A 27,485-nucleotide genomic window follows, 5' to 3' on the forward strand; every position below is an offset into this window, starting at 1 on the left:
ATAGCCATAATGAACCAATAAAAACGCAAGGATCAATAGCGCGGTAAAATTCAATTTCTATTGTTTATTTTGTTTCAACTATATTATTTTTATAAAGTGCAAAAATGTTATTTACAGAAAATTTTTGCTGCTTTTTAAAGAGTGATGAAACAACAGTAAAACATAAATAGATTCAAGAATCATTTTTTTTTGGGTTTTAGAAAACTTCTGTAAGTAAATACTAAATAGACAATTTTTTCTTGGAAAATATACAGGGGCGTAGGAACGCATTTTTTCGGGTATTTCTGTCACTTTCTAGTAATTTTCTAGTTATAACTAACATTTTTAGAAAGTTACTAGATTTCATTGAGCTAATCAAGATGGTTGCCGTTATCATGCGCCGATTTGTTTTCATTTCGGTTTACCTTATCTTAAATGGCTAAACCATTTTAGTTGAATCGTGAAGTAACAAATCAAAATAAAGGAAAAACGAAGAGAAACAAAACTGTCAGAAAAATGTCTTGACCTGCACATCAAAACAAAAGAACTTAGAATTTTAATTTGTTTTTGTTTAAGTCTGTTTGGCTATTTAAACAAAACAAGAAAATTTTGTTTTATAAAAATCCTTACTTCCGCTTATATGGAACTATTAAGTTGTTTTTCGTCGTCGTCGTCGTCAGTCAGATCCTCATCAACATATTTATGAAAATAAATGAACTTTTATTCATTCAATTAAATACATTTTTTTTAACAAAGTATTTTTAAAAAAGTGTATGTATATAGTGATAAAAAGAAATAAATTAAACATTTTGTCATGAATGGAAAAATGGGTTTAAGAGATGATGTTCAGAAATTAACATCGATGCCATCATTAAACGATGGTACAGAAACAAAATTTGTGCCTTTATCTGATCGAGGACGTGGAGAAAAAGATCGTGACATGAATAAACGACATGCACGTGTAAAAAATGGAAATCGATCTTTTTATGAAGAAGAAGAAGAAGAAGAAAATGTTGACGACGATAATCAAGCAATTGGTGAAGATTTTGCCTACAATATAAGATCTAGCCTAAGAGCAATGAATGTTCGTGGTAACGATCATATAGAACAATATATTAAAAAGAGGCAAGAATTAAAAGAAAAACAACTTGAAATTGAAAAACAACAAGTTAAATCAGAATCTCAAGAAACTGACGATTCAACTGTATCAAGGTAAATATTTATTATTAATTATGTGTTTACATTTTCTTTCACTTATAATAATGTCAATTTTCACTATATATTGTATAATTCTAACCTCAAAAATGATTATTCAATAAATATATATATGTAAAATTACATAATTTTGTACAATGTAATTTAATAATTTCAATTTGCAAAATTTATTACTATTGATAGAAACTTTCTGCTAATTTCTGTATAATTTTGTTCGAAAAAAAAATTTTAAATATGAAATATCTAAAAATAATCGAAAAATTGTTTTCTAATAGAAATTTTCTTAAAAAAATGAATAAGTAGAATTTTATTAGTCGAGGAGCAGAAACTTTTTCCCGGCATAATTCACAGACTAAATTTTTGTTTTTAATAACCGTTTAATACAAAAAAAAATTTATTTTCATTCAATTTTGTAAATATACATATATAATTATTATTTAATCTGAATTTTAAATTATCTGAAAATTTATTATTTTTTTTTTAATAAGCGTTCAATACCATACATAACCTCAAACTAAAAAAAAATGCTTTCATACAGAAAAAATCGAAAAAACAATATGAAATATAATTATAATATATGAGGAGCAATTTTTTAACACCTGATAAATTAATTTTTGAAATTATTGTTATTTAAACTCATTTTGTTTTTTTTTTTAATTTTGGTAAAAATTTTATTTCTTGTTACATTTTTAATTTTGTAATTTATTTGAATTTAATTTCATTTAAAAGTTAAAAGTTCATTACTTTTATTTATTTTACGTAGATATAAAAAAAATTTATGAGCCAAAAGATTTGAACGTTCAAATGAACGAAATTTTTTTTTTTTTCAATCTATAAATTATTAAAAAAAATATGATGGCATTGTAAAATAAAACAGTACATTAAACAATTATTAAATTAATAATTTTTTTTTTTAGATATTTAAAACAATATTTTGTAATAAAATTTATATTTAAAGAAGTTGGAAAAAAAAAATTTCGTTCATATGAACGTTCAAAACTTTTGGTTCATAAAAATTTCGAATTTAATAGATTATGGAAAAACGGCGTCATTCGAGGTTTAGTAAAAAAGAATATTATATCAAAATCGGACCTTGTCAATAATACTACAACGAATGTTGAAGAAAAAATTCCAGAGGAAGATAAAAAAAAAGATCATTCTTCCAATGTACTGCTCGTTGAAGATCCAAATGATCCTGATTTATTATTACATCCACTTTTGGCACATGGTAAAATAGAATATGAAGAAGAATTTATTTTAGAGCGCGTTGGAAAAAAAACAACAATAACACCACGAACATATTATCAAAGTTTAGGTGATAAAGATTTTGAATTTCAAAAGAAAAAGAAGTAAATCAATTTTTATTAGTATTATATTTAAATTATAAATATAATCTTTATATAATATATAAAAATTAATTTATAAAGAAAACATTACTTCGCAAATATTGGGCAACATTGTATATTTTTATAGATATATAATTAAAAAAAATATTTTGTATATTATAGGTTTTATACATCATGGAGAAAAATTGATATTTAAATATAATATTTAGATATTTATAATGAATATCTTAGATTAATTAATTAAATCATAGAAAAATATTCAAATTCATTATAATTATTTTAAATATCCATTTTTCTGAAGAATATATATATTTTACTCAATAAAAAGGAGAGAAATTGTAAAAAAAAAAACAATTAGAAACTTTGAAAATTAAAAAAACGAATATTTAAGGAAGAATCAGATAAAGCATCGGAACAAAATTTAGTCCAACTGTGTATTTTGTATTTTTAAAGAAAAATATGATTTAAATTTTTAAAAAAGCTTCGGTAAACTTTAAAATAATTAAAATTAAAAAATTTTAAACAATTAGAAATTGTATTTAAATCAAAATTCAAAGTTTTATGCCTAGGAAACTTTTAACTGTGATTTAAAAACAATTTATAATTGTTTAAAATTTTTCAAATTAAATTATTTTAAATTTTACCGAAGCTTTTTTTAAAATTTAAATGATCTTTTTTTTTAACAAAATGCAGTATGTTAATTCTATAAATTAAAAAATATATTTAAAAAAAAAAAACAGGAATATTTAAATTCCTTTGAACAAGTAAATTTTCCATGAATTAAAAAATGTATTAAAAAAAAATGAGAATATTTAAATTCCTCTGAACATGAAATTTTTCATGAATTGTGTAATTAAAAAAAAAAACAGGAATATTTAAGTTCCTTTCGATAGGCGAATTTTCCATAAATTAAAAAAAAAATATGGAATTTTTTCATTAATATTTATAAAGTGGCCAAGCATATTAGGGGAAAATTAGGGAATTAAAAAAAAAAACGAAATATAATGACGACGCTTATTATAGAAACTTTGTGTGATACAAATAAACAAAAAAAGTATCAAAAACATAATTTTTTTTTTTCTCAAAAACTATTTACAGTTTTTGACTGAAAATCAATCAATCAATTTATTAATTTTAAGAACCAAAAAAGTTATACACAAAAAAAATTGTACTTATACATACTGCCCCTTAAAAAAAGGACAAAGAGTAAAATTTTATTTCTTCTTTTAATTTTTTTTTTCTGCCAAGGAATTAGAGGCGAAGGGCTTTTTCAAATTTAGAGAAAATAGAGTAAAATGTGTTAATTACTGCGACATCTTTTGAATATCAGGATGTTCAGTGAATTTTTTTTTTTTAATTTTTCGGTGCAAGAAAAAGTTTATAATGCTAATAAATAAAATGTTTTTTATTATCTTAAAAATACTTTAATATTTGATATTTTTCATTTTTTCTTTTAATAATATTAAATATTTATTAAAGAAAAATTGGAAAAAAGTTAGGGGATTTTTTTCTTTGTACTTCTTGCTGGACACCCTGAATATGGAATATTAAAGGAAGCGAATTTACGACTTATTAAACTAAATGTTAATAAAAAAAAATAGTATGAAATTATTTCTATTGCTGCACGTTTGAATTAGTTTTGCTGCCCTAATTACTGTCATGAAAATAATGTATGTTATTATTTAATCTTTTACGTCCGAGGAATATTATTAAAGAGTGGTGAAAATAAACAAAAACATTTGCGCACAAATAGTTAAAATTAGTTTACTCCAACGTTTTGAAATCTAAATGATTTCCTCTTCAGGAAGTCTATCAAAAATACATTAAATACGAATGTTAACTAATTGAGACTATTTTACAGTAAAAGAAATAAATGGAAATATATTTCAATATTACTGCATTATGCAATATTTAATTTTTAATAATTAAATGAATAATTTAAATGTTCATTTTTATGGAAAATTGTATCAAGTAAGGTTTAAAATAATTTTTTCCAACCCCTATGTACTCTGTAATAGTAAATAGTAATATTAAAAAAAAGCGCAACAATTAATATACTTATCCAAAATAAATAATTAGGAATTTAACATTTTATAAAATAAATTTTTAATTTTTTTCTATCAAATAAAAAAGATTTTACTCCATTTCTTTCTATTCGTACATTCTTGTTGGGTTCTCTTTGTTCTTTATGTTATAAGAAAATAAAGAAACTATATTTTATAGAAAAAAAAGATGCATCGATTAACATTTATTTTACCTAAACAAAAAGAAACATTTTTTTTTAGTACTATAATTCTAGACTAATGTGTTATAATAAAATTTGAAAAATTGATTTAATAAAATTAATAATAAACAAAATAATATATTTTTAAAATTCAGTTCATTAATATTATATATTTTAGAATTTTTAATAAAAAGTAGAAATTTTTATGTACAAGCTATTAAGTAAAACTTGGATTAATTAAATTATCATTATAATATAAAAATAAATTCAAACACACAAAATGATTTTCATTTTAATTAAGTATCATGAATTCCTAAATTTATAATTATACGATTTGATTACTGAGTAATTTAATAATTAAATTTAGGAAATTTTCAATTTATCATCCAAATGATAGTTGATGTCAAAAATAAATTTTGTCAGTTTTATTTTTAAATTTTACAAATTTAAAATGTATTCTTACATTGAATAAAGGAAATTTCTAATTTTTATATGATTATCAACTTTAAAAATCGATTATATTAATCGAAAATTTTGACATTTTGTTCTAAACTATAAATTAAAAAACAAAATTGACATCTAATTTATTTAAAATATCAACTATTTTCTTAATAGATAAAAAAAAAAAATAGAAATTCGATAAATTCTATCAATACAAAATTATTGAAAGCAAGCGAGTCCTATTTCTATCCAAAAGCTTTGATCTTCCTTTCCAATGTCTCTCATTGCCACATCCAAAATCGGAAGTCTGAGCGGCTTTTCCGTTTTATATGTAATTATTGTCTTGGCCCAATTTTTTGCTCGAGACTGAAATCAAAATTTTTTTACAATTTTTTTTTTCCTTTACAATTTTCCTATATATATTTATTTCACTTTAATTTCTTGAAATTATTATTTTAAAATAATAATCATCAATTTGTTAAAAGTAATTAGTTTTTGTGATTCAATTTTTTTTTACGAAATTTGTTTAAAAAAAAGTTTATTTAAAAAATTTTGTTTCCAAAAAATAATAAAATTAAAAAACAATTTCATATCAGGTATATAGGGCAGAAAATATATTAATAATAATATTACCTGACATTCGTCCGTGATGACATCATATTTGAGTCGTCTATTTCCTCTTGGTGCCAATTCGACGTCATTCCAGGCCAAAAGTCTTAATCCTCGTCTATAGTTTTTCCGTTCAGAATCAAAATATGCAATGCTATTTTTACAATGATAAGTGATATTTTGCTCGGCATGTTTCGATAACATTTGCAAGAAACTTATTTGATTGCCGTCGGCTTTATATGTCACCTGTTTAAAACAAAAATAAAAATATCTTTATTTTTGTAATAAAAGGAATTGATTAAATTTAAAAATACAAAAAAAAAATAATGTTTCAATTAAAACCAGGGTATCTAACAATTTTTGAGAAAAAAAAAAAATTCAAAGACTTTTTAAGATCCAAACTAATAGAAAAAATAAATAATAAAAAAAATAAATTTTAAGAATTTCTTAAATAAAAGATGAATTTGAAGGAAAATTTTAAAACACGAACAGTTTGAGGAAAACATTGAGAGAAAGAAAGAAAAACATGACAATGTGAGAAAGGAAAATAGAAAATTTAAGGAAATACAAGAGAAACTTTGAAAGAAAAAAATTGAAAATTTGAGAAATTCATAAAATGAAAGGAGTATTTGTCAGGAAAATTGAGGATTTTGAGCCCCAGTTTCTAATACTAAATAAATAAATTTTAGGTTTTATAAAAAAATAAGAATACTTAAATATGGAGAAAAAATGTTATAAAAATCAAGAATTTTAGAAAAATGAAAGTAAATTAAAAATTTTTTAAATAAAAAGTCGAAGAAGAATTTCTGACTATTATGTAAAAGTAAGAAAATATATTATATAAATTTTATGAACTGCAAAAAAAAATGAAAATTTGAAAAAAATCACATGGCAAACATTCAATAATAATTATAATAAAAAAATATATACCTTAATACTGGGTTTTACTTCACTGAGCCAAACTTCTTGTTCTTCTCCAATGTGATTAATTTCTGCAGTTCGACTTGGATTTGAGAATAAACAAGTTGCACGTCTCTCAGCATCACAATGAACCAAAATTGAATCTTGTGTATCTCCTCCATTCGGATCAATCCAATACTCACCTGTGAAAAAAAAACATTTTATTTTCTTCACTTTATCTTAAAAGCTAGTTTAATTGATTTTTATTTATTTTATTATTTATTTTAATTATTTAATTTTTATATTATTTAAAATTTTTTAATTTTAATTACTCGATATTTACTTTTATATTTATTTTTTTAATTCAATATTTATTTAATTTAACTTAATATAATATACCTATGTATTTCATTTTTTTTTTTTTAATATTGTTTTTTATTTACATTTCTCGATAACTTGCCTGATTTTTTATTAGGATATGTAGCAAAAAGATCACTACACGTTTTGGCCGGTGAATTTTTCTCACCATTGGGCTTTGTCAATTTTTTCACATATTCCTCTAAACGATTTTGCATTTTTGACATAAATTCTTTTTTCTCATCAATCGTCATTTCATTGCCAAAATATCTCGCTGGCTCATCGCCAAGAGGTGAATCTGGCCCTTTACTTGAACCCTGTTGTTGACCCATATCTATAAATATTTTTTCATATTAACAAAAAATAAAAAAATAAAATATGTAATTGCAAAAAAAAAATTTTTTTAAATTAGGAAAGTTACTAAAATAGGCGGCAAGTGAAGCCGCATCGTATCCTAAACTTCCATCTCCAGGAGGTCCTGGTGGTCCAGGTGGGCCCGGAGGACCTGCAGGTCCTTGACGTCCTTCTCCAGAAGGTCCTCTTGGTCCTGGATTTCCAATTGGTCCCAAAAGACCTGGACTTCCATCTCGACCCGGATTTCCTCTAATACCATGCTCGCCATCTTTTCCTGGCAAACCCGGTGGTCCTGCAGATCCTTTACATAAAGAAATTAATTTTCATTCAATCAACGAACAATCATTATTTCAGGGATGATAAAAATAATGATTTCTTTCAAAAAATCCAAGAAATACAATTTTTTTTTATTTAATTAGGAGATATTCTCTTCTATATTGTCAAGCAAAAGTTAAATTCTTATCAAAAATTTTCTTTACTATGAAGATAATTTACCAAAAAGAAAAAAAAAATTGGTACAAAAAAGAAGTTGGCGTTTTTGAGTAATTTGAAGTAAAATATTTTTAGTAAAATGGACGCCATTCTGTTATTTTTGAATATTTTTTTAATATTTCTACAGGATTTTTAAAGAACAGTGAATTCAAGTCTAAAAATAAAATATTAGTCAAATAGTTGTAAAACTGAAATAATTCTTTATTTTCTTAATTCCGACTTGGAAAATTAAATTCGTTATAACTTTTTAAACAAAAAAATACATGTCGTCGAAAAAATTTTTAAAAATAACATTTAGGAAAAAAAATTGGTTTTCAGCTGCAACGATGTATGTTATTTTATTTACATAGAGAAAATTTAAAATATTATTCGATTAGAAATTATTTAATTATTAAATACCTTTATCACCAGGTAGTCCCTGTATTCCAGGCAATCCTTGCAAACCAATGAGACCTCGATGTCCTTTCAATCCTTTTGCTCCTTCCACTCCTCTTTCTCCTTTTACACCATCGGGACCAGCAAGTCCTGGTTTTCCTCTGAGACCCTAATTTTTAATATAATTAAGTTAAATTTCTCTTAAAACTCAAACATTTTTTTTTTTAATGAAAAAATAATTACAATATTATATCTAAATTTAAGATTTTCTGCTAATTATTATTAAAATTCATGATTTACCGGAATTCCTTCTAAACCCGGAAATCCAGTGTCACCTTTCGGTCCCTTTTCTCCAGGAGATCCAGGATTTCCGATACTACCCGGTGCACCCTAAATGTTAGGAAAAAAAAACTAATAGAACAAAAAAAAAACAGATATATTTTCAATCTTATATTAATATATTATTAAAATTTTTTTAAATTATTTTCAATGAAACATATTTATTTTTCATTTACAAAACTTAATTTTCCAAAATAGACGATTAAATAATTTTAATTATTCTTTATTAATAATTTTAATGAAAATTTAATTTACTTGTAATCCAGGAGCACCAGGAATTCCTGAAGGTCCACTTAAACCAGGAGGTCCTTTTTCTCCTTGTTTTCCAGTAAATCCGGGCAATCCTGGCTTTCCGGGTGGTCCTTCTATTCCCGCTTCGCCCACAGGACCAGGCGGACCAACGGGACCTGTTATTCCTGAAGGACCAGGAAGTCCCTCAGGACCTTGTTTTCCAATTGGACCAACTTCTCCCTATTAATAGAAATTGATTGATTAATTAATTGGACAATAAATTTCTCCTTTTTATTGGCGTTTAATTAATTTTTTCAAAAAATTAATTTATAAATCAATATATTATTTTAAAAAATATCAAAAAACAAAAAAAAAAGTATCTGACATTTTTTTATTGTATATAGATATTTTTTTATTTTGATTTATTTATTTTATACCTATTTTGATAAGAAACATTATTTTTTTAGATTAAAAAAATCGTCAAAACACCAAGGAAATTTTATTTTATAAATTTCATAAATCCGAAAGATTGTGTAAAAAATCCATACAAAAACGCAATTGAAAAACGAAAAGTAGGAGAGTAATATAACAGCTGCGACTTTGTCCTACCTGCATGCTTCTGCCATCTGACGGCGACAGGACGTAATGAACCTGTCGTTATATTACTTTCCTACTTTTCTTTTTTCAATCGCGTTTTTGTATAGATTCACATACAATTTTTGGGATTTAGGAAATTTATAAAATAAGGATCCGTGGTTGGTTTTAAAAAAAAATTATTCCTGCTTGTTTAAATTAAATTAAATTTTGAAAATTCAAAATAAATATATATTTAAAATACCGGAACTCCGCGGGATCCTCTGCCTCCTGTGGGTCCAGAGAGGCCTGGTAATCCTGGTAACCCTCTATCGCCTTGCACTCCTGGAGGGCCAACTGCTCCAGGTGATCCTGATGGGCCTTCATTGCCACTTTCTCCTTTTGCACCATCAGATCCTGGTGATCCTGGACTACCAATTGATCCAGGATTTCCCTGACGACCTGCCTCGCCTGGAGCTCCCTTCACACCTTGAATTCCAGGATTTCCTGGTGGTCCAATTTGACCTTGAGGTCCCTATTAAAACAATGTTTTTTTTTTAAATATATTATTCAAATGTTCTGTACTGTTGCTTCTGTATTATTACGATTTAAATTTTTCGAAAAAACGTTTTTTGACAAAATTAAAAATAAAACTTATTTTGTATAATATTTTTTTTAATTTTCTCAATAAATCCAAAAATGAAGTTATAAAGTATGTCATAATTAGAACACTTTTAGAAATATTTTAAAAATTTGAAAACTGTTTTACTTTTTTAATTTTGATACTTCATTTTTGTAATCAGCGCGCAATTTCTTTTGAAATATTAGTAATAATAAATAAAAATAAAAATCTTACAATTGATCCAACCAATCCGGGATTTCCAGGTGGACCAAGAGGTCCAGTTTCTCCTCTTGCACCAGGTTCACCACGAGATCCTTTTACACCTTGAGGTCCGTGTCTCCCTTGAGGACCCATTTCACCAGGAGCGCCTGTTTCATTTATAATAATCAATAAAATTCATTACAATAATGTTAATTTTTAATCTCTTTTTTATTATTGACAATTTTTGAAATATTTTTAAAAACTGTATTTTGATATTATAAATATTACTATATGAATTAATTTATTAATTCAACAGGTTTTAAGCCGCTAATTTGTAATATCAAATTTTATACTTTTTTTAAAAAAAGACGAAATTATTACAGAAATATTTTTTTCAAAAATAAAATAATCAAATTAAATTAAATAAAAATTTCATTCGACAAAAGTCGTAGACACCTTGAATTTGTAATTTTGAAATATATTTTTAAAAAATATTTACAATTTAATATATTTTTTTTAAATTTAGATTCAATTTTTGAAAATCAAAAGATTAATTTTTTGGAAATTAATCCATATTTAATAATAAGTTACGATATTTTTTCGTCACAATTTTAAATATTACAAAAATTAAATTAAATTTTAATTTTAATAAAAATTAAATTTTACCGGTTACACCGGGACTTCCCCTTTCACCCTTCAATCCCGAATGTCCAGAATCTCCCTTAGCACCGGGAAGTCCAATTAAACCTGGAGGTCCTGGAAATCCTTGATTACCTTGAGGGCCTTGTAAACCTCTCTCGCCAGGACCTCCAGGAGGTCCATTTTCGCCCATAGGACCCGGTGCACCAGGATCTCCCCTCTCTGCTGGTTCACCGGGTGGTCCAGCTGGTCCTGACAATCCTTGTGGACCACGATCACCCATACGTCCTTAAAATTTATCCCTTCTATAGTTATAAAATTAAGTGAAATTAATTTTCACATATACTCTAATTAAATTTTAATGTTTGCTGTTTGTCTCTTTGTTTTTTCCCCTCCTTTTTTATTTTGTATACAATTTTTTTTTTTTTTAATAATATAACCACTTAAAAAAGTGTTTAAATGGAATTTTTCTTAAAAAAAAAAAAAACTATTTTTATTCTTAGAAATATTGAAAATTATTATTAAAATTTGACAAAATGTACCTTGTGGACCTTCAGGGCCAAGAGGACCAATTACACCCTTGTCACCTTTTGGTCCAGCGTCTCCTGAAGGTCCCTTTAATCCTGGCAAGCCAAGCAAACCAGAAACTCCGGAAATTCCTCTTTCACCTTTAGGACCCGGTAAACCCTGTGATTAAGGGAAATTTTTATTTTAGTTGCGAATTATTAAATTAATAATTAATAAACAAATTAATGTTTATAGAATCAATTAAATCGAATTTTTTAAAAATACATTTATCTGATGGCAAACGGGTTGACCTGCTAGACCTAAAAAATTGAAAATAAATATTCTTATTAATTTTTAAGGTCAAAGCAACATTTTCTGACAATATAAAAAATTATCAATAATTAAATTAGGTCCTGGAATCACAAAAATCGAATTTTTTGAAAAAAAAACGCTTATTCGATGACGAAAGGGTTTTATTTAAAAAAAAAACAAAAAAAATTTGTTAACAGAAAATAAACAAAATACAAGCGTTTGAGTTATCGGAAAAATTTTACAATTATTATTATATAATAATAAAATGCTTGGTCTGTCCTTCTGTCCTAACTTGAAGTTGGCCTTTTCTGATTTCACGTGTTTTTTTGAATAGTAGTCTTACGACGTGTCAAATTTTGACAATTCTTTTTCTCATTTTTGCCAAAGTTGTATAATTGTGTTTCCAAATTTCGGAATAAGTTTCTTTAAAATTCCAAATTCGAAAATTCAATTCACGAAGCTGAAGTACACAACGTTTACCAACGAAATTTTTTTTAAACTTGTATATTGATTCAAAAATTGTATACAAATACAAAAAATTTATGATGAGAAAAAAGATGCGCCAGGAAATTTCGTACAAGATAGTAATTTGCAAAAAATTTATTTTTAAAAATTAATTTTTAAGGTACCAGGGGCCAACGAATACCTATTAAATATTAATTATAAAAACACAGGCCTCGAATCAACTTAAAGACACAAAAAAGTCGTTTTAGTAAATTTATATTCCAAAAAAAAGTGGATTTTTTTTTTATTTCAACAAAAATATTTTATAGATTTTTAAATAAATTTTTTTATTTTAATAATAATCCTTTTCGAAGGGTTAAAGTTGAAAATTTTAGAAATAATTAAATTTCAAAAGATATTGTTAATTTTCAAACAATTATTAAATTTTACAGAACTAAAAATAATTTATCAAACAATTTTTGGAAAACATTTTTTAAATTTAATTGAATTTTCAAAGATTTAAAATTGAGATTTTTGAAATTAATTGAAACTTTAAGTGTTCAGTAATTAAAATTTCAGATGATTTCACTAAAAATTTATTAGAAAATGCGGACAAAATACAATAATTTGGAAATCATTTTTAATTGAAAAATGGTTTCAGATAGTTGAAATTTCAAAGAATATTATAAAAATAGTTAAAAATAATTGAATTTCCTTAGAGTTATAATTGAAATTATTAAATTTCAAAACAAAAATTTTCGATGGAAACTTTTAGAAATAATTAAATTTTAGATACTTTTAAATTCAAATTATTGAAAATTCAATTAATTTTGAATTCAAATTTTTGAGAATAATGAAATTTTATTTGTTTTTAAATTTGGAAAATAATTGAATTTTAATTCATTTTGAATTGAAAATTTTGGGAAATAATTTAATTTTAATTGAAATTTTGGATAATTTAATTGAATTTCATTTTTGATTGATAATTTGGATAATTAATTTTGAATAGAAATTTTAGAAAATAATTGAATTTTATTTCATTTTAAATTGAAAACTTGGTAAATAATTAAATTTTAAATTGAAAATTTTGGATAATTATTGGATTTTTAATTGATTTTGAATTAAAATTTCGGGTAATAATTGAATTTTAGTTTATTATGAATTGAAATTTTTAAAAAATAATTCAATTTTATTGTGATATTTTTTTTTTAAATTATAAACAATTGTTAAATTTCATAAAAATTTTAATTGAAAAATAATTTTGATATAATTGATTTTGTGATGTATTTCATTTAAATTATTAAAAATAATTAATTTAGTGAAGAATCATTTTAGTTGAAAATTTGTTAAATAATTGAATTGAAGAAGATCTGAAGAAGATCTACATTTTATACTAAAAAAATGTATTTTATTTACATTTTTTTTCAAATGTAAAAAAATGTCGCATTTTATTAAAATAAGTCGATAAAAGTCGTATTTTTGAAAAAAATCGTATAATCCGAGGCCTGTAAACATATAATTTTCATTATTATCATTTAATATGTAATAATATTCTAATAAATTAAATTATTATTGATAATATTAATCTTTAATTTTCTTTATAAAAAACAATGAAATACTCAATTTGGCGCGCTTGCGCGCGTTTAATTTTCCTAGTTATGTATTAAAAGTAATAAGTAAATTAATATTAATAAATGTTTGAAATGTAATAATTATATAATTATAGAGAAAACAAAATTGTAACTCACATTAAGACCGTCAACCCCTGGGGCTCCAATTTCTCCCTTAGCACCAGTGGGTCCTGCAGCTCCAACAGGACCTCTTTCTCCAGGAACTCCTCGTTCTCCTCTATTACCAGTACTTCCTGGTGATCCCGCTTGTCCTCGCGGTCCTACTTCACCATCTTTTCCTGGCGTTCCCGAATTTCCCGGCGCTCCTGGTAAGCCCTAAGTGAAAACACAAAAAAATAATTTTTTTTTAATTTTTAAAGAATCTGTTTTTTTCTTTTTTTGTTTAACTGTCTTTTAAATATCTTTCTTGTCAACATATTATAAGAAGTTAAAAAATTTTAATTTCTTTTTAAAAAGAAGAAATGTAATTTAAAATAATTTTTTTTTTCATTTTGACTTTGTAAAATAATATTATATTTTACCTGAAATCCTCGAGCACCAATTGGACCTGGAGGTCCTTTATCACCTGTATTTCCTGTTAATCCTGTTAAGCCTTGAACTCCTGAAGGACCCGGTTTACCCGTGTCACCTTTTATACCCGGTTGTCCAGGAAGTCCAGGTTCTCCATCTTTTCCTGAATCGCCCTAAAAAAAAAGCAAATTCCATTAATACATTATTAATTATTTACCAATTTCATACTTTTATAAAAAATGTAGATTATAAAACAAAACAAAAATAAATAAATAAATAAATAGAAAAAAAATAGAATTTTTACATGATATCCTTTTTCTCCCGGTGGTCCAAGTGGACCAGGTATTCCTTGTGGACCAATTGGTCCTTGTTCTCCGACTTTTCCCTCTGGTCCAGAAACTCCACGTTCTCCAGGAAGTCCTTGTTTTCCAGCAGGACCAGCTCTTCCTGTTCCACCTCGCACTCCCTAATTAATAATAATTATCATTGATTTTTCTAATTTAAAAACTAAAATTGTTTAACAAATTTATGTTTTTCAAAATTGTTGATCTCTAAAAAGTCAATAATTTTGTAATATTATACCTTAAAATATTTTAATTATTATAGAGAACTTTTTTTTTTCTTTTTTTAGAAAATATTAGAACTGATATAAAAAATTTTAACTAAAATTCCAAAAAGAAATTTTTTCAAAATGTTTTCATTTTTGTAAATTTAATAACTTTTTAATAATAGTAAAAAATGCTCAAATAAATGAATAAATCAAACGATACGTTTTTAAATATTTTTTTAACTTTATATTATTATAATATTTTTAATTAATTATAAAGATTTTTTTAAAAAAATGTTTTAAAAAGTAGTGTTTTTTTGTTTCCAAATAACTTTGGATAAAATGTCAATTGAATATCCGCCAAGAGGTTAAAAGATGAATTTTGAACTTTAGAATATAAAAAAATGAAAAATATATTTAATATAAATTTATAAAAAAAAAAATGTTCAAAACATTTTAATGTAGACAACGTTTTGATTTAAATATTTTAAATCATTGCAATTATAATAAATTTAAATAAACCTGCAATCCTGGAAGACCTTGACGTCCAATTTCTCCAGGACTTCCTTTAGGTCCAGCGGGACCAATTCCTCCCTTCTCTCCAGTTAGACCTTAAATAAAATAATTATTTAAAAAATTCTATATAATAATTAATGATATACATTAATTTTAATAATAGGTATAAAAATTTCTATCAACAGTTCTTTAAAAATAAAAATTAGGATTAATTGAAATTTGAATAGATTCAGTTGTAAATTGATTAAATTTCAAAATTTTTATTAAAATTAGAATAAATTTAAATTTAAATTAATTAAAATTTATATAAATTCAATTTAGATGTGTTAAAATGTTTAAATAAAAATTTTTAGAATTAAAATTTAAAACTAATTGAATTTCGTATGTACTTCAATTCGAATAAATTAAAATTTTCAACAATTGAAATTAGAATTGTTTTAAGTTGAAATAAATTGCAAATTGATTAAATTAAATTTTGAATTATTTGAATTTTAGAGTAATAAGAAAACAATGAATTTTAGATATTAAAAAAAAAAAAAATTCGAATGAATTAAATTTAGAATCGATTGGAAATTTCCTGCAAATATAGAATTTTAACTGAAAAAAAATTAAGATTTTTTGAAAATTAAATTTTTTTAAAAATTGATCTCTTAAATTTAAATTTGAAGTCAATTATACAATTTTTAATAAATAAAAAAAATTGTTCAATTGAATTAATTTTTTTTTTTTTAAAAAAAGGTGAAAAAGTTGAAAATTAAAAAAATAATTAAAACACGTTTGTAATAACAAAAATTAATCAAACAATGTTTCTAAGACTATTTTAAATGTTGATCATAATTACCTTTGGGACCAATGGGACCTTCACTGCCGGGAAGTCCTCTTGGTCCAGATGTTCCTCGTTCTCCAGGTGGACCAGCAGAACCTGGTGGACCTCGCATTCCTCTTTTGCCCTTTTTGCCCTCTGAACCAACGACACCCGGTAAACCACGAGGTCCTGGAATTCCTGAATCACCTTTCACGCCCGTTTCACCTTTGAATCCTTTTTCTCCTGGTTCTCCCTTTAAGAAAAAAAAAATAAATAAATTACTGAAATTAATTAATTTGATTAAAAATTAAATTTTTAATAAAAAAATTTTTTTAATAATAAACTTACATTAATCCCTTTCTCGCCAGGTGTTCCAGGATTTCCAGACATACCTGGTAATCCTCTTGATCCAGGAAAACCAGGAAGTCCAACTGCGCCTGCATTACCAGCATTTCCTTTCTCTCCTTGTTGACCGTCTTTTCCTGGTGGTCCTTGCGGACCCGCCTCGCCCACAAGACCAGTACGTCCCGTTTCTCCTGTGACAGGAAAATTTTTGGTAAAAAAAATTTTTGCTTGTCTCAAGAAAATTTTATTATCAATTCAACCAAAGTTTAATTGCATCAAATAAAAAAAAAATTTAATTTTAATTGAAAGAAGAAAAAATTTTTGCACCCATGTAAAATTTTGTTGGCTCAAACAAAAAAAATTTGATTGAACAAAAATAACAATTATTTTAATATTTATATATAGTAATTTTTTATGGAAAATTTACAAACCTCTTGGACCAGGAGAACCTTGACTTCCCTTTGTTCCTTGAGTTCCTTGATCACCTTTTACTCCCGGTTGACCAGGAAATCCAGGTGCTCCAGATTTTCCAACAGGACCCTAAAAAATTCAAAAGATTTTTACATTTTTCTTCTTCTAAATTTCTAGTATATATATATACATATATAATAAATTTATCAACTAATAAGTGTAAATAAAATTTAAAAATAATATATTTTCAAATTAAAAACTTTTGGCAAATTTCAATTTTCTCTTTTTCTCACTTTTCATTTTAGAAAATGAAACTATAATAATTATTATTAATTTATATGATGAAATTTGTTTCTTTTATACGAATCAGTGTTTAAAAATTAAAAATTTAGTAAAACTTTACTCACAGATTGTCCTGGAGGTCCGCTTATTCCATCGATTCCTCTAAGTCCAGGTGATCCAGGAAGTCCTTCTCTTCCCCTCTCGCCACGAGGACCAGGAGATCCCTATTATTATTATTTTTAAAAAAACGACTTTTATTTTATATTCGTCGCTTATAATGTGAAATTTAATTTTGCTTCCTCACAGAGAAAATGCAAAGATTTTTAAAAATACTGAAAACAAAATTTTTTTTATAGCACTTTATTTCAAAAAATGCGAGTTTTTATTGAAAATTTTTTTTTTTTCCTATTCAAAATGCAAAAATAAATACAAAAATTAATTTCTTTGAAAAGAAACAAATCGATTAATACATAAATGTAAAATTTATCGCAATTTTTCGTTTATGAAAAATTTTAATTTATTACCATAAATTTGAAAATTGTCATTTTTAAACAATATTTCTCTTTGTAGAAAATATTCAACTTTGAAAAAAGAAAACTATTAATATAAAATTTTTAATTATTCATTTTTTTTGCCATAATTTTTAAAAGTAAAAAAATTAGAAACAAATTAAATAATTTATGGCAAAATAATAAGTATTTTGTATTTTAAAATAATTTTAAATAATTTTTCATCTGTTGAGGAAGCAAAAAATGTTCATGATATGAAATCACACCTGGTTAATATAAATTTTTACTATTGTTTAATTTCAAATTAAACTTAAAATTATAATTAAATTGAATTTCTCATATATGTATAGTTAATTTTTGTTTGATAATAAAATAAATAATATATAACGAACCATTGGTCCAATTGGTCCCATTGGACCCGATGGACCTAGTGGACCCTTTTCACCGAAAGGACCTTGATCCCCTTTAGCTCCGTCAACACCGGGAAATCCTCGATGTCCTTTCATTCCAGGAAGTCCTGGCAGACCTGTGGAACCTCTTGGACCTGGATTTCCTGGAGGTCCTTGAGCTCCCGTATCCCCGTCCTCTCCAGATTCTCCCTGACATGAAAGAAGCATATTTTTTCCCCTCAAAAGATTATTTAATTAACAAAAAATTATAAAACAAATTTATTTTTTTTCCAAAAAATTAATATTTCTAAAATAAATATTGTTTTATTTGTATATATAATAAAATTATTTATAAAAATCATTTATACAAAAATTATTTGTTTCAAATATATATTATATTACTTAATTCAAATATCATTCATATAAAACATATTTGGGCGAATCTTTAGAATTTTTAACATTTATGTTTCAATACATTAAATCCAAAAATCAAAACTATGTAATAAAAAAAAAAATAAAATAAAAATTATTTAGAGAGAAAAAGTTATTAGTTTTTCTATATAAAAAAAATTCTTAATAGATTATTATTATTAATATTATTGTCATTGGTAGGATTATTATTTGAATAAAATAAAATTATCTTTTTTCTTACAATAAATGAAATATTTAAATAAAATAAAATATAACAGAACAAGCTATATAGGGAAAAAATGACAAGAAAAAAAGAAAATTTACATCTTTTCCGGGAAATCCCGGTAAGCCTCTACTTCCAAGCGATCCAGGAACTCCTGGAGGTCCAGTATCTCCTGGTTCTCCTCTTGGACCAGGAAATCCTTGAGGCCCAGGAATCCCTTGCGGTCCTGTAATTTTTTTTTTTAAACTAATTATCAAGAAAAAAAGTTAAATTTTCACAAAAAAAATGGAAAATATTAATAATTCATGATGATAACAATAATTTTAATTTTTTTGACAAAAATAAAATTTTTTGAAAATTAAAGTTAATGTTTAACTACAATTATAAAATTATTGTCATCAAAAATTAAAAATTAAAAAATTTTAATTAAAAATGTTAGTAAATGTTTTTTTTTTTTTTTTGCAATAAAAATAATAATGTACGATAAGAGAAAGGAAAAAAAATGATTAAATTTAATTAAAAATACCTGGAGGACCACGCGGACCAGAAGGTCCAGTTTGTGCATGTATGTAAGCAAAAGGATCTGGTCCTGAAGGTCCTTTATCGTCACTTGCTTGAGCTATTGCTAATTGTTGATAATACATAGAAACCTGAGAATTAGAAATGTATTTATTTATTTAATAATGAACAGGACAAGTCCTTTTTGAACAAAATTATACTCTTGAATATTAAATACACGTTGTAAAAAAATTAATAAATTTAATAAAAAAAAATACAATATTTGCTTTTATGTGTCAGAGTATTAATATTTTGACAAAAAATTTATTTTTAAATTATTCTATATTTGCGAGGAAAATTTAATATGGCGGCAATACGATTTTAGACATAAATTTTTTTGACAAAATATTATAATAATGACAACAAAGCATTATACTACTTTTGAGTTTTTAATAAAATTTTACACGTAAAATCACAACAATCACATGGCCTTAATACAATTCTTTTCAATATCGAGATAATATGAATTTCTCTAAATAATTTAAAAAATATATCTATATTTTTTTGAAATTACATTGAAACACCTGTTTTAAATACAAAATAAATTCTTATATAAAAGAATAATTTCATTTAATGAAAAATATTTTTGAAATTTCAATATTATTATTAATATTTAACTTACATCAGGAGAAGGAACAGGAATATCCGAACGTGACGGTCGTGCAGTCGACATAGAATCATCCTTTAATTGTAAATATTATTTTATTACTAGCCCAATAAAAGTGAATTTTAACAGTAATAATAATAATAATAATAATAATAATAATAATAATAATAATAATAATAATAATAATAATTAAAAATAAACTAAAAACTTTCATAGGATTAAAAATAAATAAAAAAAAATTAATTACATTCAAGAAACAATTTAATTAACAATAAATCAAAAAGGAATTCAAAAATTATTTTTACACATAATTCACATAGAAATTATTATTGTGTATTAATTTGAGAATTACTTCTTATTGTACTCACGTGCAATCCAGAATATACAGAACTGACTCGATTACTTTCACCAGGAACGATTTCCGATGATTGCTTAGAAAAAACAGAAAAAATTTTTTATTTATAAATATTTAAAAATATTTTCAAAAAAAAAAAAAATTTTTAAATGATTAGATTTTTGTGTAAAAAAAAATGATAATATAAAATTAATTTAAAAATAAATTTCATACGTCATTTTCTGGCTCTTCTGTTCTTGAATCTATATTTTCTGAAGACTCTGAATCTACAAATTCAAAAGCAAACAATAATTGAAAACAGTAGTAGAATTTTTTTCAAAAATCTAAAATATTAAATTAAGTCAATTTTAATAATTTTTTAAATTAAATATTATTTAAAATAACATTTAAAAATATTGAATTAAATTTGTATTTTAATGAAAATGTTTAATTTTCTATAGAATATTGTTCATGTTTATTAATTACACATGTAAAATAATTTATAATTAAATTAGAATAAATTTAAGTAATTGATTTTTTATTTATTTGTAATAATATTATAATTAATATGAAAATTTATTGAAAATATTTTGTTAATAATTACCGTTAATTGTGCATGGAATTAGTTGAGTACAATCAGATTTTCCTCGATTGCATATGCAAAGTGTGCAATTATTTGGTTTCCATTCCTCTCCAGGTCTTCGAAATATTCCATCATATTCGCAGATTAAGTTTTCTGAATATTAAACAATTTAATTTTTTCTTTAATATATCACAAAAGTCAAATGCACAACAATAATTGACGAGGTAAATTATTTAATTAAATTATTTAATAAAATATATTAAATATTTATATTAGAAATAATTTATAATAAATACCATTTTCTGTATTTGAATGGTCAAATGATGTTGATGAATAAACAGGTCTCGATGTTACCGGAAGTGGCGTTGATTCCGAAAATCTCGATCGCCCTGTAATATAATATACAATAATAAATAAATAATTTATAAATCTACTAAATAAATTTAAATAAATTAACAATAAATTTATCATTTTTCAAAAATTGTAAAAAAAAGCTTTGTTTAAAAAATTTCAGAAAAAAAAATGATGAAACAAACTTTTATTATGATTTTTTGTTATATATTTATTTAAATTTTTTAATTAAATTGCAAATTTGAAAATTAAATGAATTTCAATTAAAAATAAAATATTCATAAAAATTTGAATTATTACATTTTTTTAAAATTTCAATCAACAAACTAATTATTAGTAAAAGAATATATTATTTTTATTTTGTGTTATTTTACAAATCCACAATTATTTCTTGTAAATTTCTTTTTTTTACTTCATTCAAACATTAATTGTACTTAAATTAAATTTCTAAAATTAATTATGGATACTAAGATTGAAAATAGCATTTATTTACAAATTTGAAAATTAAAAATTTTTACTTTTAATTTACCATAACTTCCTGGTTCTGCATATTGCGATCGTTCCGTTTGTGATTCAATTGTAGATGTTTCTATCAAAAAAAAAAAAGTAAGAGAAAAATTTTTACAATAAGTAAACAGTAATAAATATGCAATTTATTATACAAAAAAAATTTTTTTTAATAACTCTAAAAATTTAAATAATAGGTAAATTATATTTAATTATTTTCCGCGTAAGAAATGGAAGACACTATAATTAACTAACTTTTTAATTGATCATTTGTACAACTGGTACAACACAATGGATGCATATACGGCCAAAGAAACTTCCGGTTTTCGCTATAATAAATTAATTGATTCGTAACACGATTCGCAACTGCCCAGAATTAACAGCCATTAATTGAAAAGGGTCAAATGATTGTCTCAGAATCTTATTGTGGATCATGATCTCGTCCATCATTTCACTTCTTGAGTAAAAAATGAAAAAAAAAACTCTCAAAAAGGCAGTAAAAATTTTTTAAAATTATTTTTTTCTCTTCCTTCTTTTGAAAAGGTAAAAATTTTTTTTTTCCATCGGATACATTAATTTTAAAACTTTAGAAAATTTTATTAAATTTTTCCTCGTGGCAAAAATGATATTTTTAACGTGTGTCGATGAAGTTGACAATATTTTTATGAAAATAACGATTTTGAAAAAGAAAATATTTGAAATTTTGGGTTTAAAAAAAATTTATGCAACGTTTCTCTAACAATAAATTTTTAAATAAAAAATGCTTTAAAAATACTTGTAAGTACTTTTGCAGAGTCGAATTACTAATTATCGAATTTCTATTTATATAGTAGAACTAGCAAAATTAAACGCGCGCAAGCGCGCCAAATTGAGTATTTAATTGTTTGTTATAAAGAAATTAAAGATTAATATTATCAATAATAATTTTATCTATTAGAATATTATTACATATTAAATGATAATAATGAAAATTATATGTTTACAGGCCTCGGATTATACGACTTTTTCCGACTTTTTTTAAAAATACGACTTTTATCGACTTCTTTTAATAAAAGGCTGTTTCTATTTCGCCCGTCGCGGGCGAAATAGATACGACTGTGTGAACTGTCTATTTCGCCCGTCGAAATGAATGTGTTTTAGAAAACGGGCAAAATAAGAAAAATAGATTATTTCGCCCGTTCAAGATAAAATCGAGTATCTGGAAGACGGGCGAGTATATTATTTCGTCCGTTAAGTATAGACAGCTGTTTTTTAGATAATGAGAAAAAATAATTTTACTTTTTTTAAATATAACAAATAAGATGGATAGAAAAAAGAAGTCTGAGTATAGGTCTAATATTATTTATTCATATCTTTTGGAGTATTTGGTTTAATAAAATAGAAGAAATTTAAATAAAAAAAAAGTTCTTAAAAATTCTTTAAATTCTTAAAATTAATACTTAATTATTTTGTGTTTTTTTTCAAAAAATTTTATTAATTAAAGTTTTGAGAATATTTGTAACATAAAATTTGTTTGTAATTATTAACTTAAAGATTTTTCAAATATTTATTTTACACGTTTTTGAGACGTGACTTTAAAGAATAATAATTATTAATTATTATTCTTTAAAGTCACGTCGTTAAAGTCAGTTAATAATTACAAACAAATTTTATGTTACAAATATTCTCAAAACTTTAATTAATAAAATTTTTTGAAAAAAAATAGAAAATAATTAAGTATTAATTTTAAGAATTTAAAGAATTTTTAAGAACTTTTTTTTTATTTAAATTTCTTCTATTTTATTAAACCAAATACTCCAAAAGATAAAAATAAATAATATTAGACCTATACTCAGACGTCTTTTTTCTATGCATCTTATTTGTTATATTTAAAAAAAGTAAAATTATTTTTTCTCATTATCTAAAAAACAGCTGTCTATACTTAACGGACGAAATAATATACTCGCCCGTCTTCCAGATACTCGATTTTATCTTGAAGGGGCGAAATAATCTATTTTTCTTATTTTGCCCGTTTTCTAAAACACATTCATTTCGACGGGCGAAATAGCCAGTTCACACAGTCGTATCTATTTCGCCCGCGACGGGCGAAATAACAGAAATTAATTAGTTCGCCCGCGACGGGCGAAATAGCCACTCCGTTAATAAAATGTGACATTTTTTTTTACATTTGAAAAAAATGTAAATAAAATACATTTTTTTAGTATAAAATGTAGATCTTCTTCAGATCTTCTTCAATTCAATTATTTAACAAATTTTGAACTAAAATGATTTTTCACTAAATTAATTATTTTTAATAATTCAAAATTCAATTATATCAAAATTATTTTTCAATTAAAATTTTTATGATATTTAACAATTGTTTATAATTTAAAAAAAATATATCACAATAAAATTGAATTATTTTTTAAAAATTTCAATTCAAAATAAACTAAAATTCAATTGTTACCCGAAATTTTAATTCAAAATCAATTAAAAATCCAATAATTATCCAAAATTTACAATTTAAAATTTAATTATTTACCAAGTTTTCAATTTAAAATGAAATAAAATTCAATTATTTTCTAAAATTTCTATTCAAAATTAATTATCCAAATTTTTAATCAAAAATGAAATTCAATTAAATTATTATCCAAAATTTCAATTAAAATTCAATTATTTCCCAAAATTTTCAATTCAAAATGAACTGAAATTCAATTTTTTTCCAAATTTAAAAACAAATAAAATTTCATTATTCTCAAAAATTTGAATTCAAAATTAATTGAATTTTCAATAATTTGAATTTAAAAGCATCTAAAATTTAATTATTTCTAAAATTTTCCATCGAAATTTTTTTTTTTAAATATCCATAATTTCAATTATAATTCTAAGGAAATTAAATTATTTTTAACTATTTTAATAATATTCTTTGAAATTTCAACTATCTGAAACCATTTTTCAATTAAAAATGATTTTCAAATTATTGTATTTTGTCCGCATTTTCTAATAAATTTTTAGTGAAATCATCTGAAATTTTAATTACTAAACACTTAAAGTTTCAATTAATTTCAAAAATCTCAATTTTAAATCTTTGAAAATTCAATTAAATTTAAAAAATGTTTTCCAAAAATTGTTTGATAAATTATTTTTAGTTCTGTAAAATTTAATAATTGTTTGAAAATTAACAATATCTTTTGAAATTTAAGGGGAGGCACTACCCCCAATTTTGACCCACGTAAATTTAAATTATTAAATGAGGTTATATTTTTTTTCTTGCATCATTTGGGTCCTTTGTTAACTAAAGAAATGAATAAGCTCTAAAAATAAAAAATTTTTAAATTATGATTTGATAGAATTTTATAATCTTTAGAAAAACTTACTTTTGCAAAATATTAAATTTTTGAATTATTAATTTTGTAGAAAATTTTCATTAAACTGATTATCTATCAATGTTGCAGAAATTTTATTTAGAAAATTTATTTTCCAGAAATTAAATTTGATTAAACCTCATCATTTTTTTTGTGCAAAATATCTCGTAGAATATTAATTTTTCAGAATAATAATTTTAAAAAATCTTAATTTTGTAGAAAAATAAAAATTAGACATTGAATATTAATTTTTCAGAATATTCATTTATTCCATTATTATTAATGTTCTAGAAAATTCAAATGGTCGAAAATCAGAATTTTCATCTAGGCGAAAATTAATTTGCCAAAAAATCAAATTGATCGAATTTAACCATTTTCAATTTCTGGAATTTTAAAAAAATTGTTTCAGCAAAAAAATTATAATTTGCATAAAAAATTTGGTTAATTAAAAATGGAAATTCAGTTCAATATAAAGTTCAACTTTTGTAAAAATCAATGAAATAAAAATTCACAAAGCTGAAGTACGCAACGTTTATGATAAACAATTTTTGAAAGAAATAATTATTTAGAATGTATAATTCTATAATTATTTTTTGCCTAAAAAATATTTCCTTTTGTTTTTTTTTATTAATCAACAAATTATAAAAAAAAATATTTTTTAAGCAAATTATTTCTTTAAAAATTGTTTATCATATAAAAGTTGCATACTTAAGTTTCGTTAAAAATTCCATAATTGGTAATTCGACGCTACAAAAATTTTCTACAAATCCAATGTGGAGGAGAATATTTTATGCTTTCCAAGAGTGGTCCAGAATATTCATAAATAGAAACAAAGATGTATCATAGAGAAATTTAATTCAAAGAGTTTGCGCAAGTAAGATGATCTATGCGATACGTATGCAAGATATAATAATTCGCGAGTTCGCGTGACTTGCTATTAGACAAAGTTTAATGACTGTACTAGTATCGCGCGTTGAGAAAATTTATTAAAAGTAATAACGAGGGATGCTGCACATATTATCTTCTTTGTTCTTTAAAATATATTAGACTATATATATATATATATATTATTTAAAAGGGTATATCAATATATATATATATTAGAAACGCAATCAGCTCTCATATATATTGGAACTCAAGTATGTCGTCAAAGAAACAAACCGAATCGATGATACTCTGAAGAAGAAGTTACTTTCGAGATAAAATCCTTCAACAAGAACCAAACTACTTGAGACCATGAGCAATACCCCTTTTACATTCAATAAATCGTTCATTACATATACAAAATCAATAAAAATTCATTTCGATTTAAAAAACTTTTTTTTTCATTTTTGAAAATTTATATTTTCAATATTTTTTTTTTTAATTTTGCTTTTAAAAAATTTAACTTTCAATTTTAAAATATATTATTTATTCACTTTCAATATTTTAATATTCACAAATATTTACTGAATTAATTAAATTTTTTTTCCTAATAATAAGTAAAATTTTACAGAAGATTAAAAAAAAAAAAAAAAAAAAAAAAAGTTTCTCACATTGTTTAGTAATAATTATAAAATTAGAATTTTAATTAAATGTTTAATAAATAATTTAAATATACCTCCAATTATTTTAATTATATTATCAAAAAAAAAAACATATATTAACAGAAAAATTTAACAAATACATTTTACTTTTTTTAATTTTAAAATCTACTTAGGTAAAAATTATAATTCTTCACGTTTTCATTCAATTTTTATTTCTAAAATTTACACACAAAGAAATCTTTTATTTGAATCAAATAAAAATATATTTCTCTCACTATTTTTTTTTTTTAATAAAAAATTTAATTTAGAACAAAATATTAGTTTGGGCAAAATTTAATTTAGCAGAAATATAATTTTTATTTTCTGCAAATAAAATTTATTTGAAATAGAAATGAATATTTATTTGTCTCTCTGAAACAAATATTATATCATTTCTCAGGGAGTAAGAAAAAAAAAAAAAAGGTGAAAAAGAAAGACTGACCATTACTTTCGTCGTACTCCTCGTAATAATCTTCATATTCCGAGTATAAATCTGAATGAACATTTGGCTGTTGAGTTGGTTTGGGTCGATGTCTTTTGGCTTTGGCAGATTCCAATTGGGCCAAATTTTGGACCACGAGGAAACCTGCGACCAAAAGAATGGTCACCCTTTTTCCCATTTGGGGTTGTCTTCACTCTTCACTTTTCGATATCACCACTTTATGAACTAGCATATAGAGCCAACCCGGCTCACACTGTGCTTGAGGGCAAACTAGACATGTGACAAGACTCGTGTCATCTATTTAGCAGATGCACCAATAGCTGCAGAAGAGGTCATCATCCTCCGGAGTAGCAAAACTTTACCCCCCTTATTCTTGTAATATCTTTTAGCAAACTCTTTTTATAAAACATTTTTCTACTCTTTTATTTTTATTCTTTTTCACTTTGCAAATAGAC

At 23.8% G+C, this 27,485-nt stretch overlaps 2 protein-coding genes across 2 annotated transcripts; one reads left to right on the forward strand and one right to left on the reverse strand.

The window, feature by feature from the left end:
- The first annotated feature begins 366 nt into the window (after window positions 1–366).
- Window positions 367–3,027, forward strand: LOC127284128 (uncharacterized protein DDB_G0283697-like). Its single transcript, XM_051309427.1, has 2 exons — window positions 367–1,191; window positions 2,226–3,027. Exons 1-2 carry the CDS (start codon window positions 794–796, stop codon window positions 2,545–2,547), a joined length of 720 nt encoding a protein of 239 aa, XP_051165384.1. The 5' UTR covers window positions 367–793; the 3' UTR covers window positions 2,548–3,027.
- A 2,075-nt stretch (window positions 3,028–5,102) lies between these two features.
- LOC127284120 (fibril-forming collagen alpha chain-like) lies at window positions 5,103–27,304 on the reverse strand. The gene is made up of 30 exons (XM_051309418.1): window positions 27,031–27,304; window positions 21,702–21,761; window positions 21,118–21,210; window positions 20,843–20,974; window positions 20,473–20,525; window positions 20,273–20,335; window positions 19,920–19,979; window positions 19,266–19,389; window positions 18,841–18,965; window positions 18,109–18,315; window positions 17,333–17,431; window positions 16,946–17,054; window positions 16,518–16,705; window positions 16,206–16,422; window positions 15,371–15,459; window positions 14,606–14,767; window positions 14,313–14,474; window positions 13,909–14,106; window positions 11,440–11,584; window positions 10,925–11,185; window positions 10,292–10,425; window positions 9,701–9,970; window positions 8,887–9,102; window positions 8,593–8,682; window positions 8,317–8,461; window positions 7,493–7,726; window positions 7,175–7,405; window positions 6,745–6,917; window positions 5,839–6,060; window positions 5,103–5,571 (listed from the first exon to the last, which is right to left on the reverse strand). Exons 1-30 carry the CDS (start codon window positions 27,206–27,208, stop codon window positions 5,425–5,427), a joined length of 4,587 nt encoding a protein of 1,528 aa, XP_051165375.1. The 5' UTR covers window positions 27,209–27,304; the 3' UTR covers window positions 5,103–5,424.
- Between the last annotated feature and the right edge of the window lie 181 nt (window positions 27,305–27,485).

This window comes from Leptopilina boulardi, unplaced genomic scaffold, assembly GCF_019393585.1.
Source record: "Leptopilina boulardi isolate dan_hultmark-lab unplaced genomic scaffold, ZJU_Lbou_2.1 LbouV2_318, whole genome shotgun sequence".
Taxonomy (NCBI): domain Eukaryota; kingdom Metazoa; phylum Arthropoda; class Insecta; order Hymenoptera; family Figitidae; genus Leptopilina; species Leptopilina boulardi.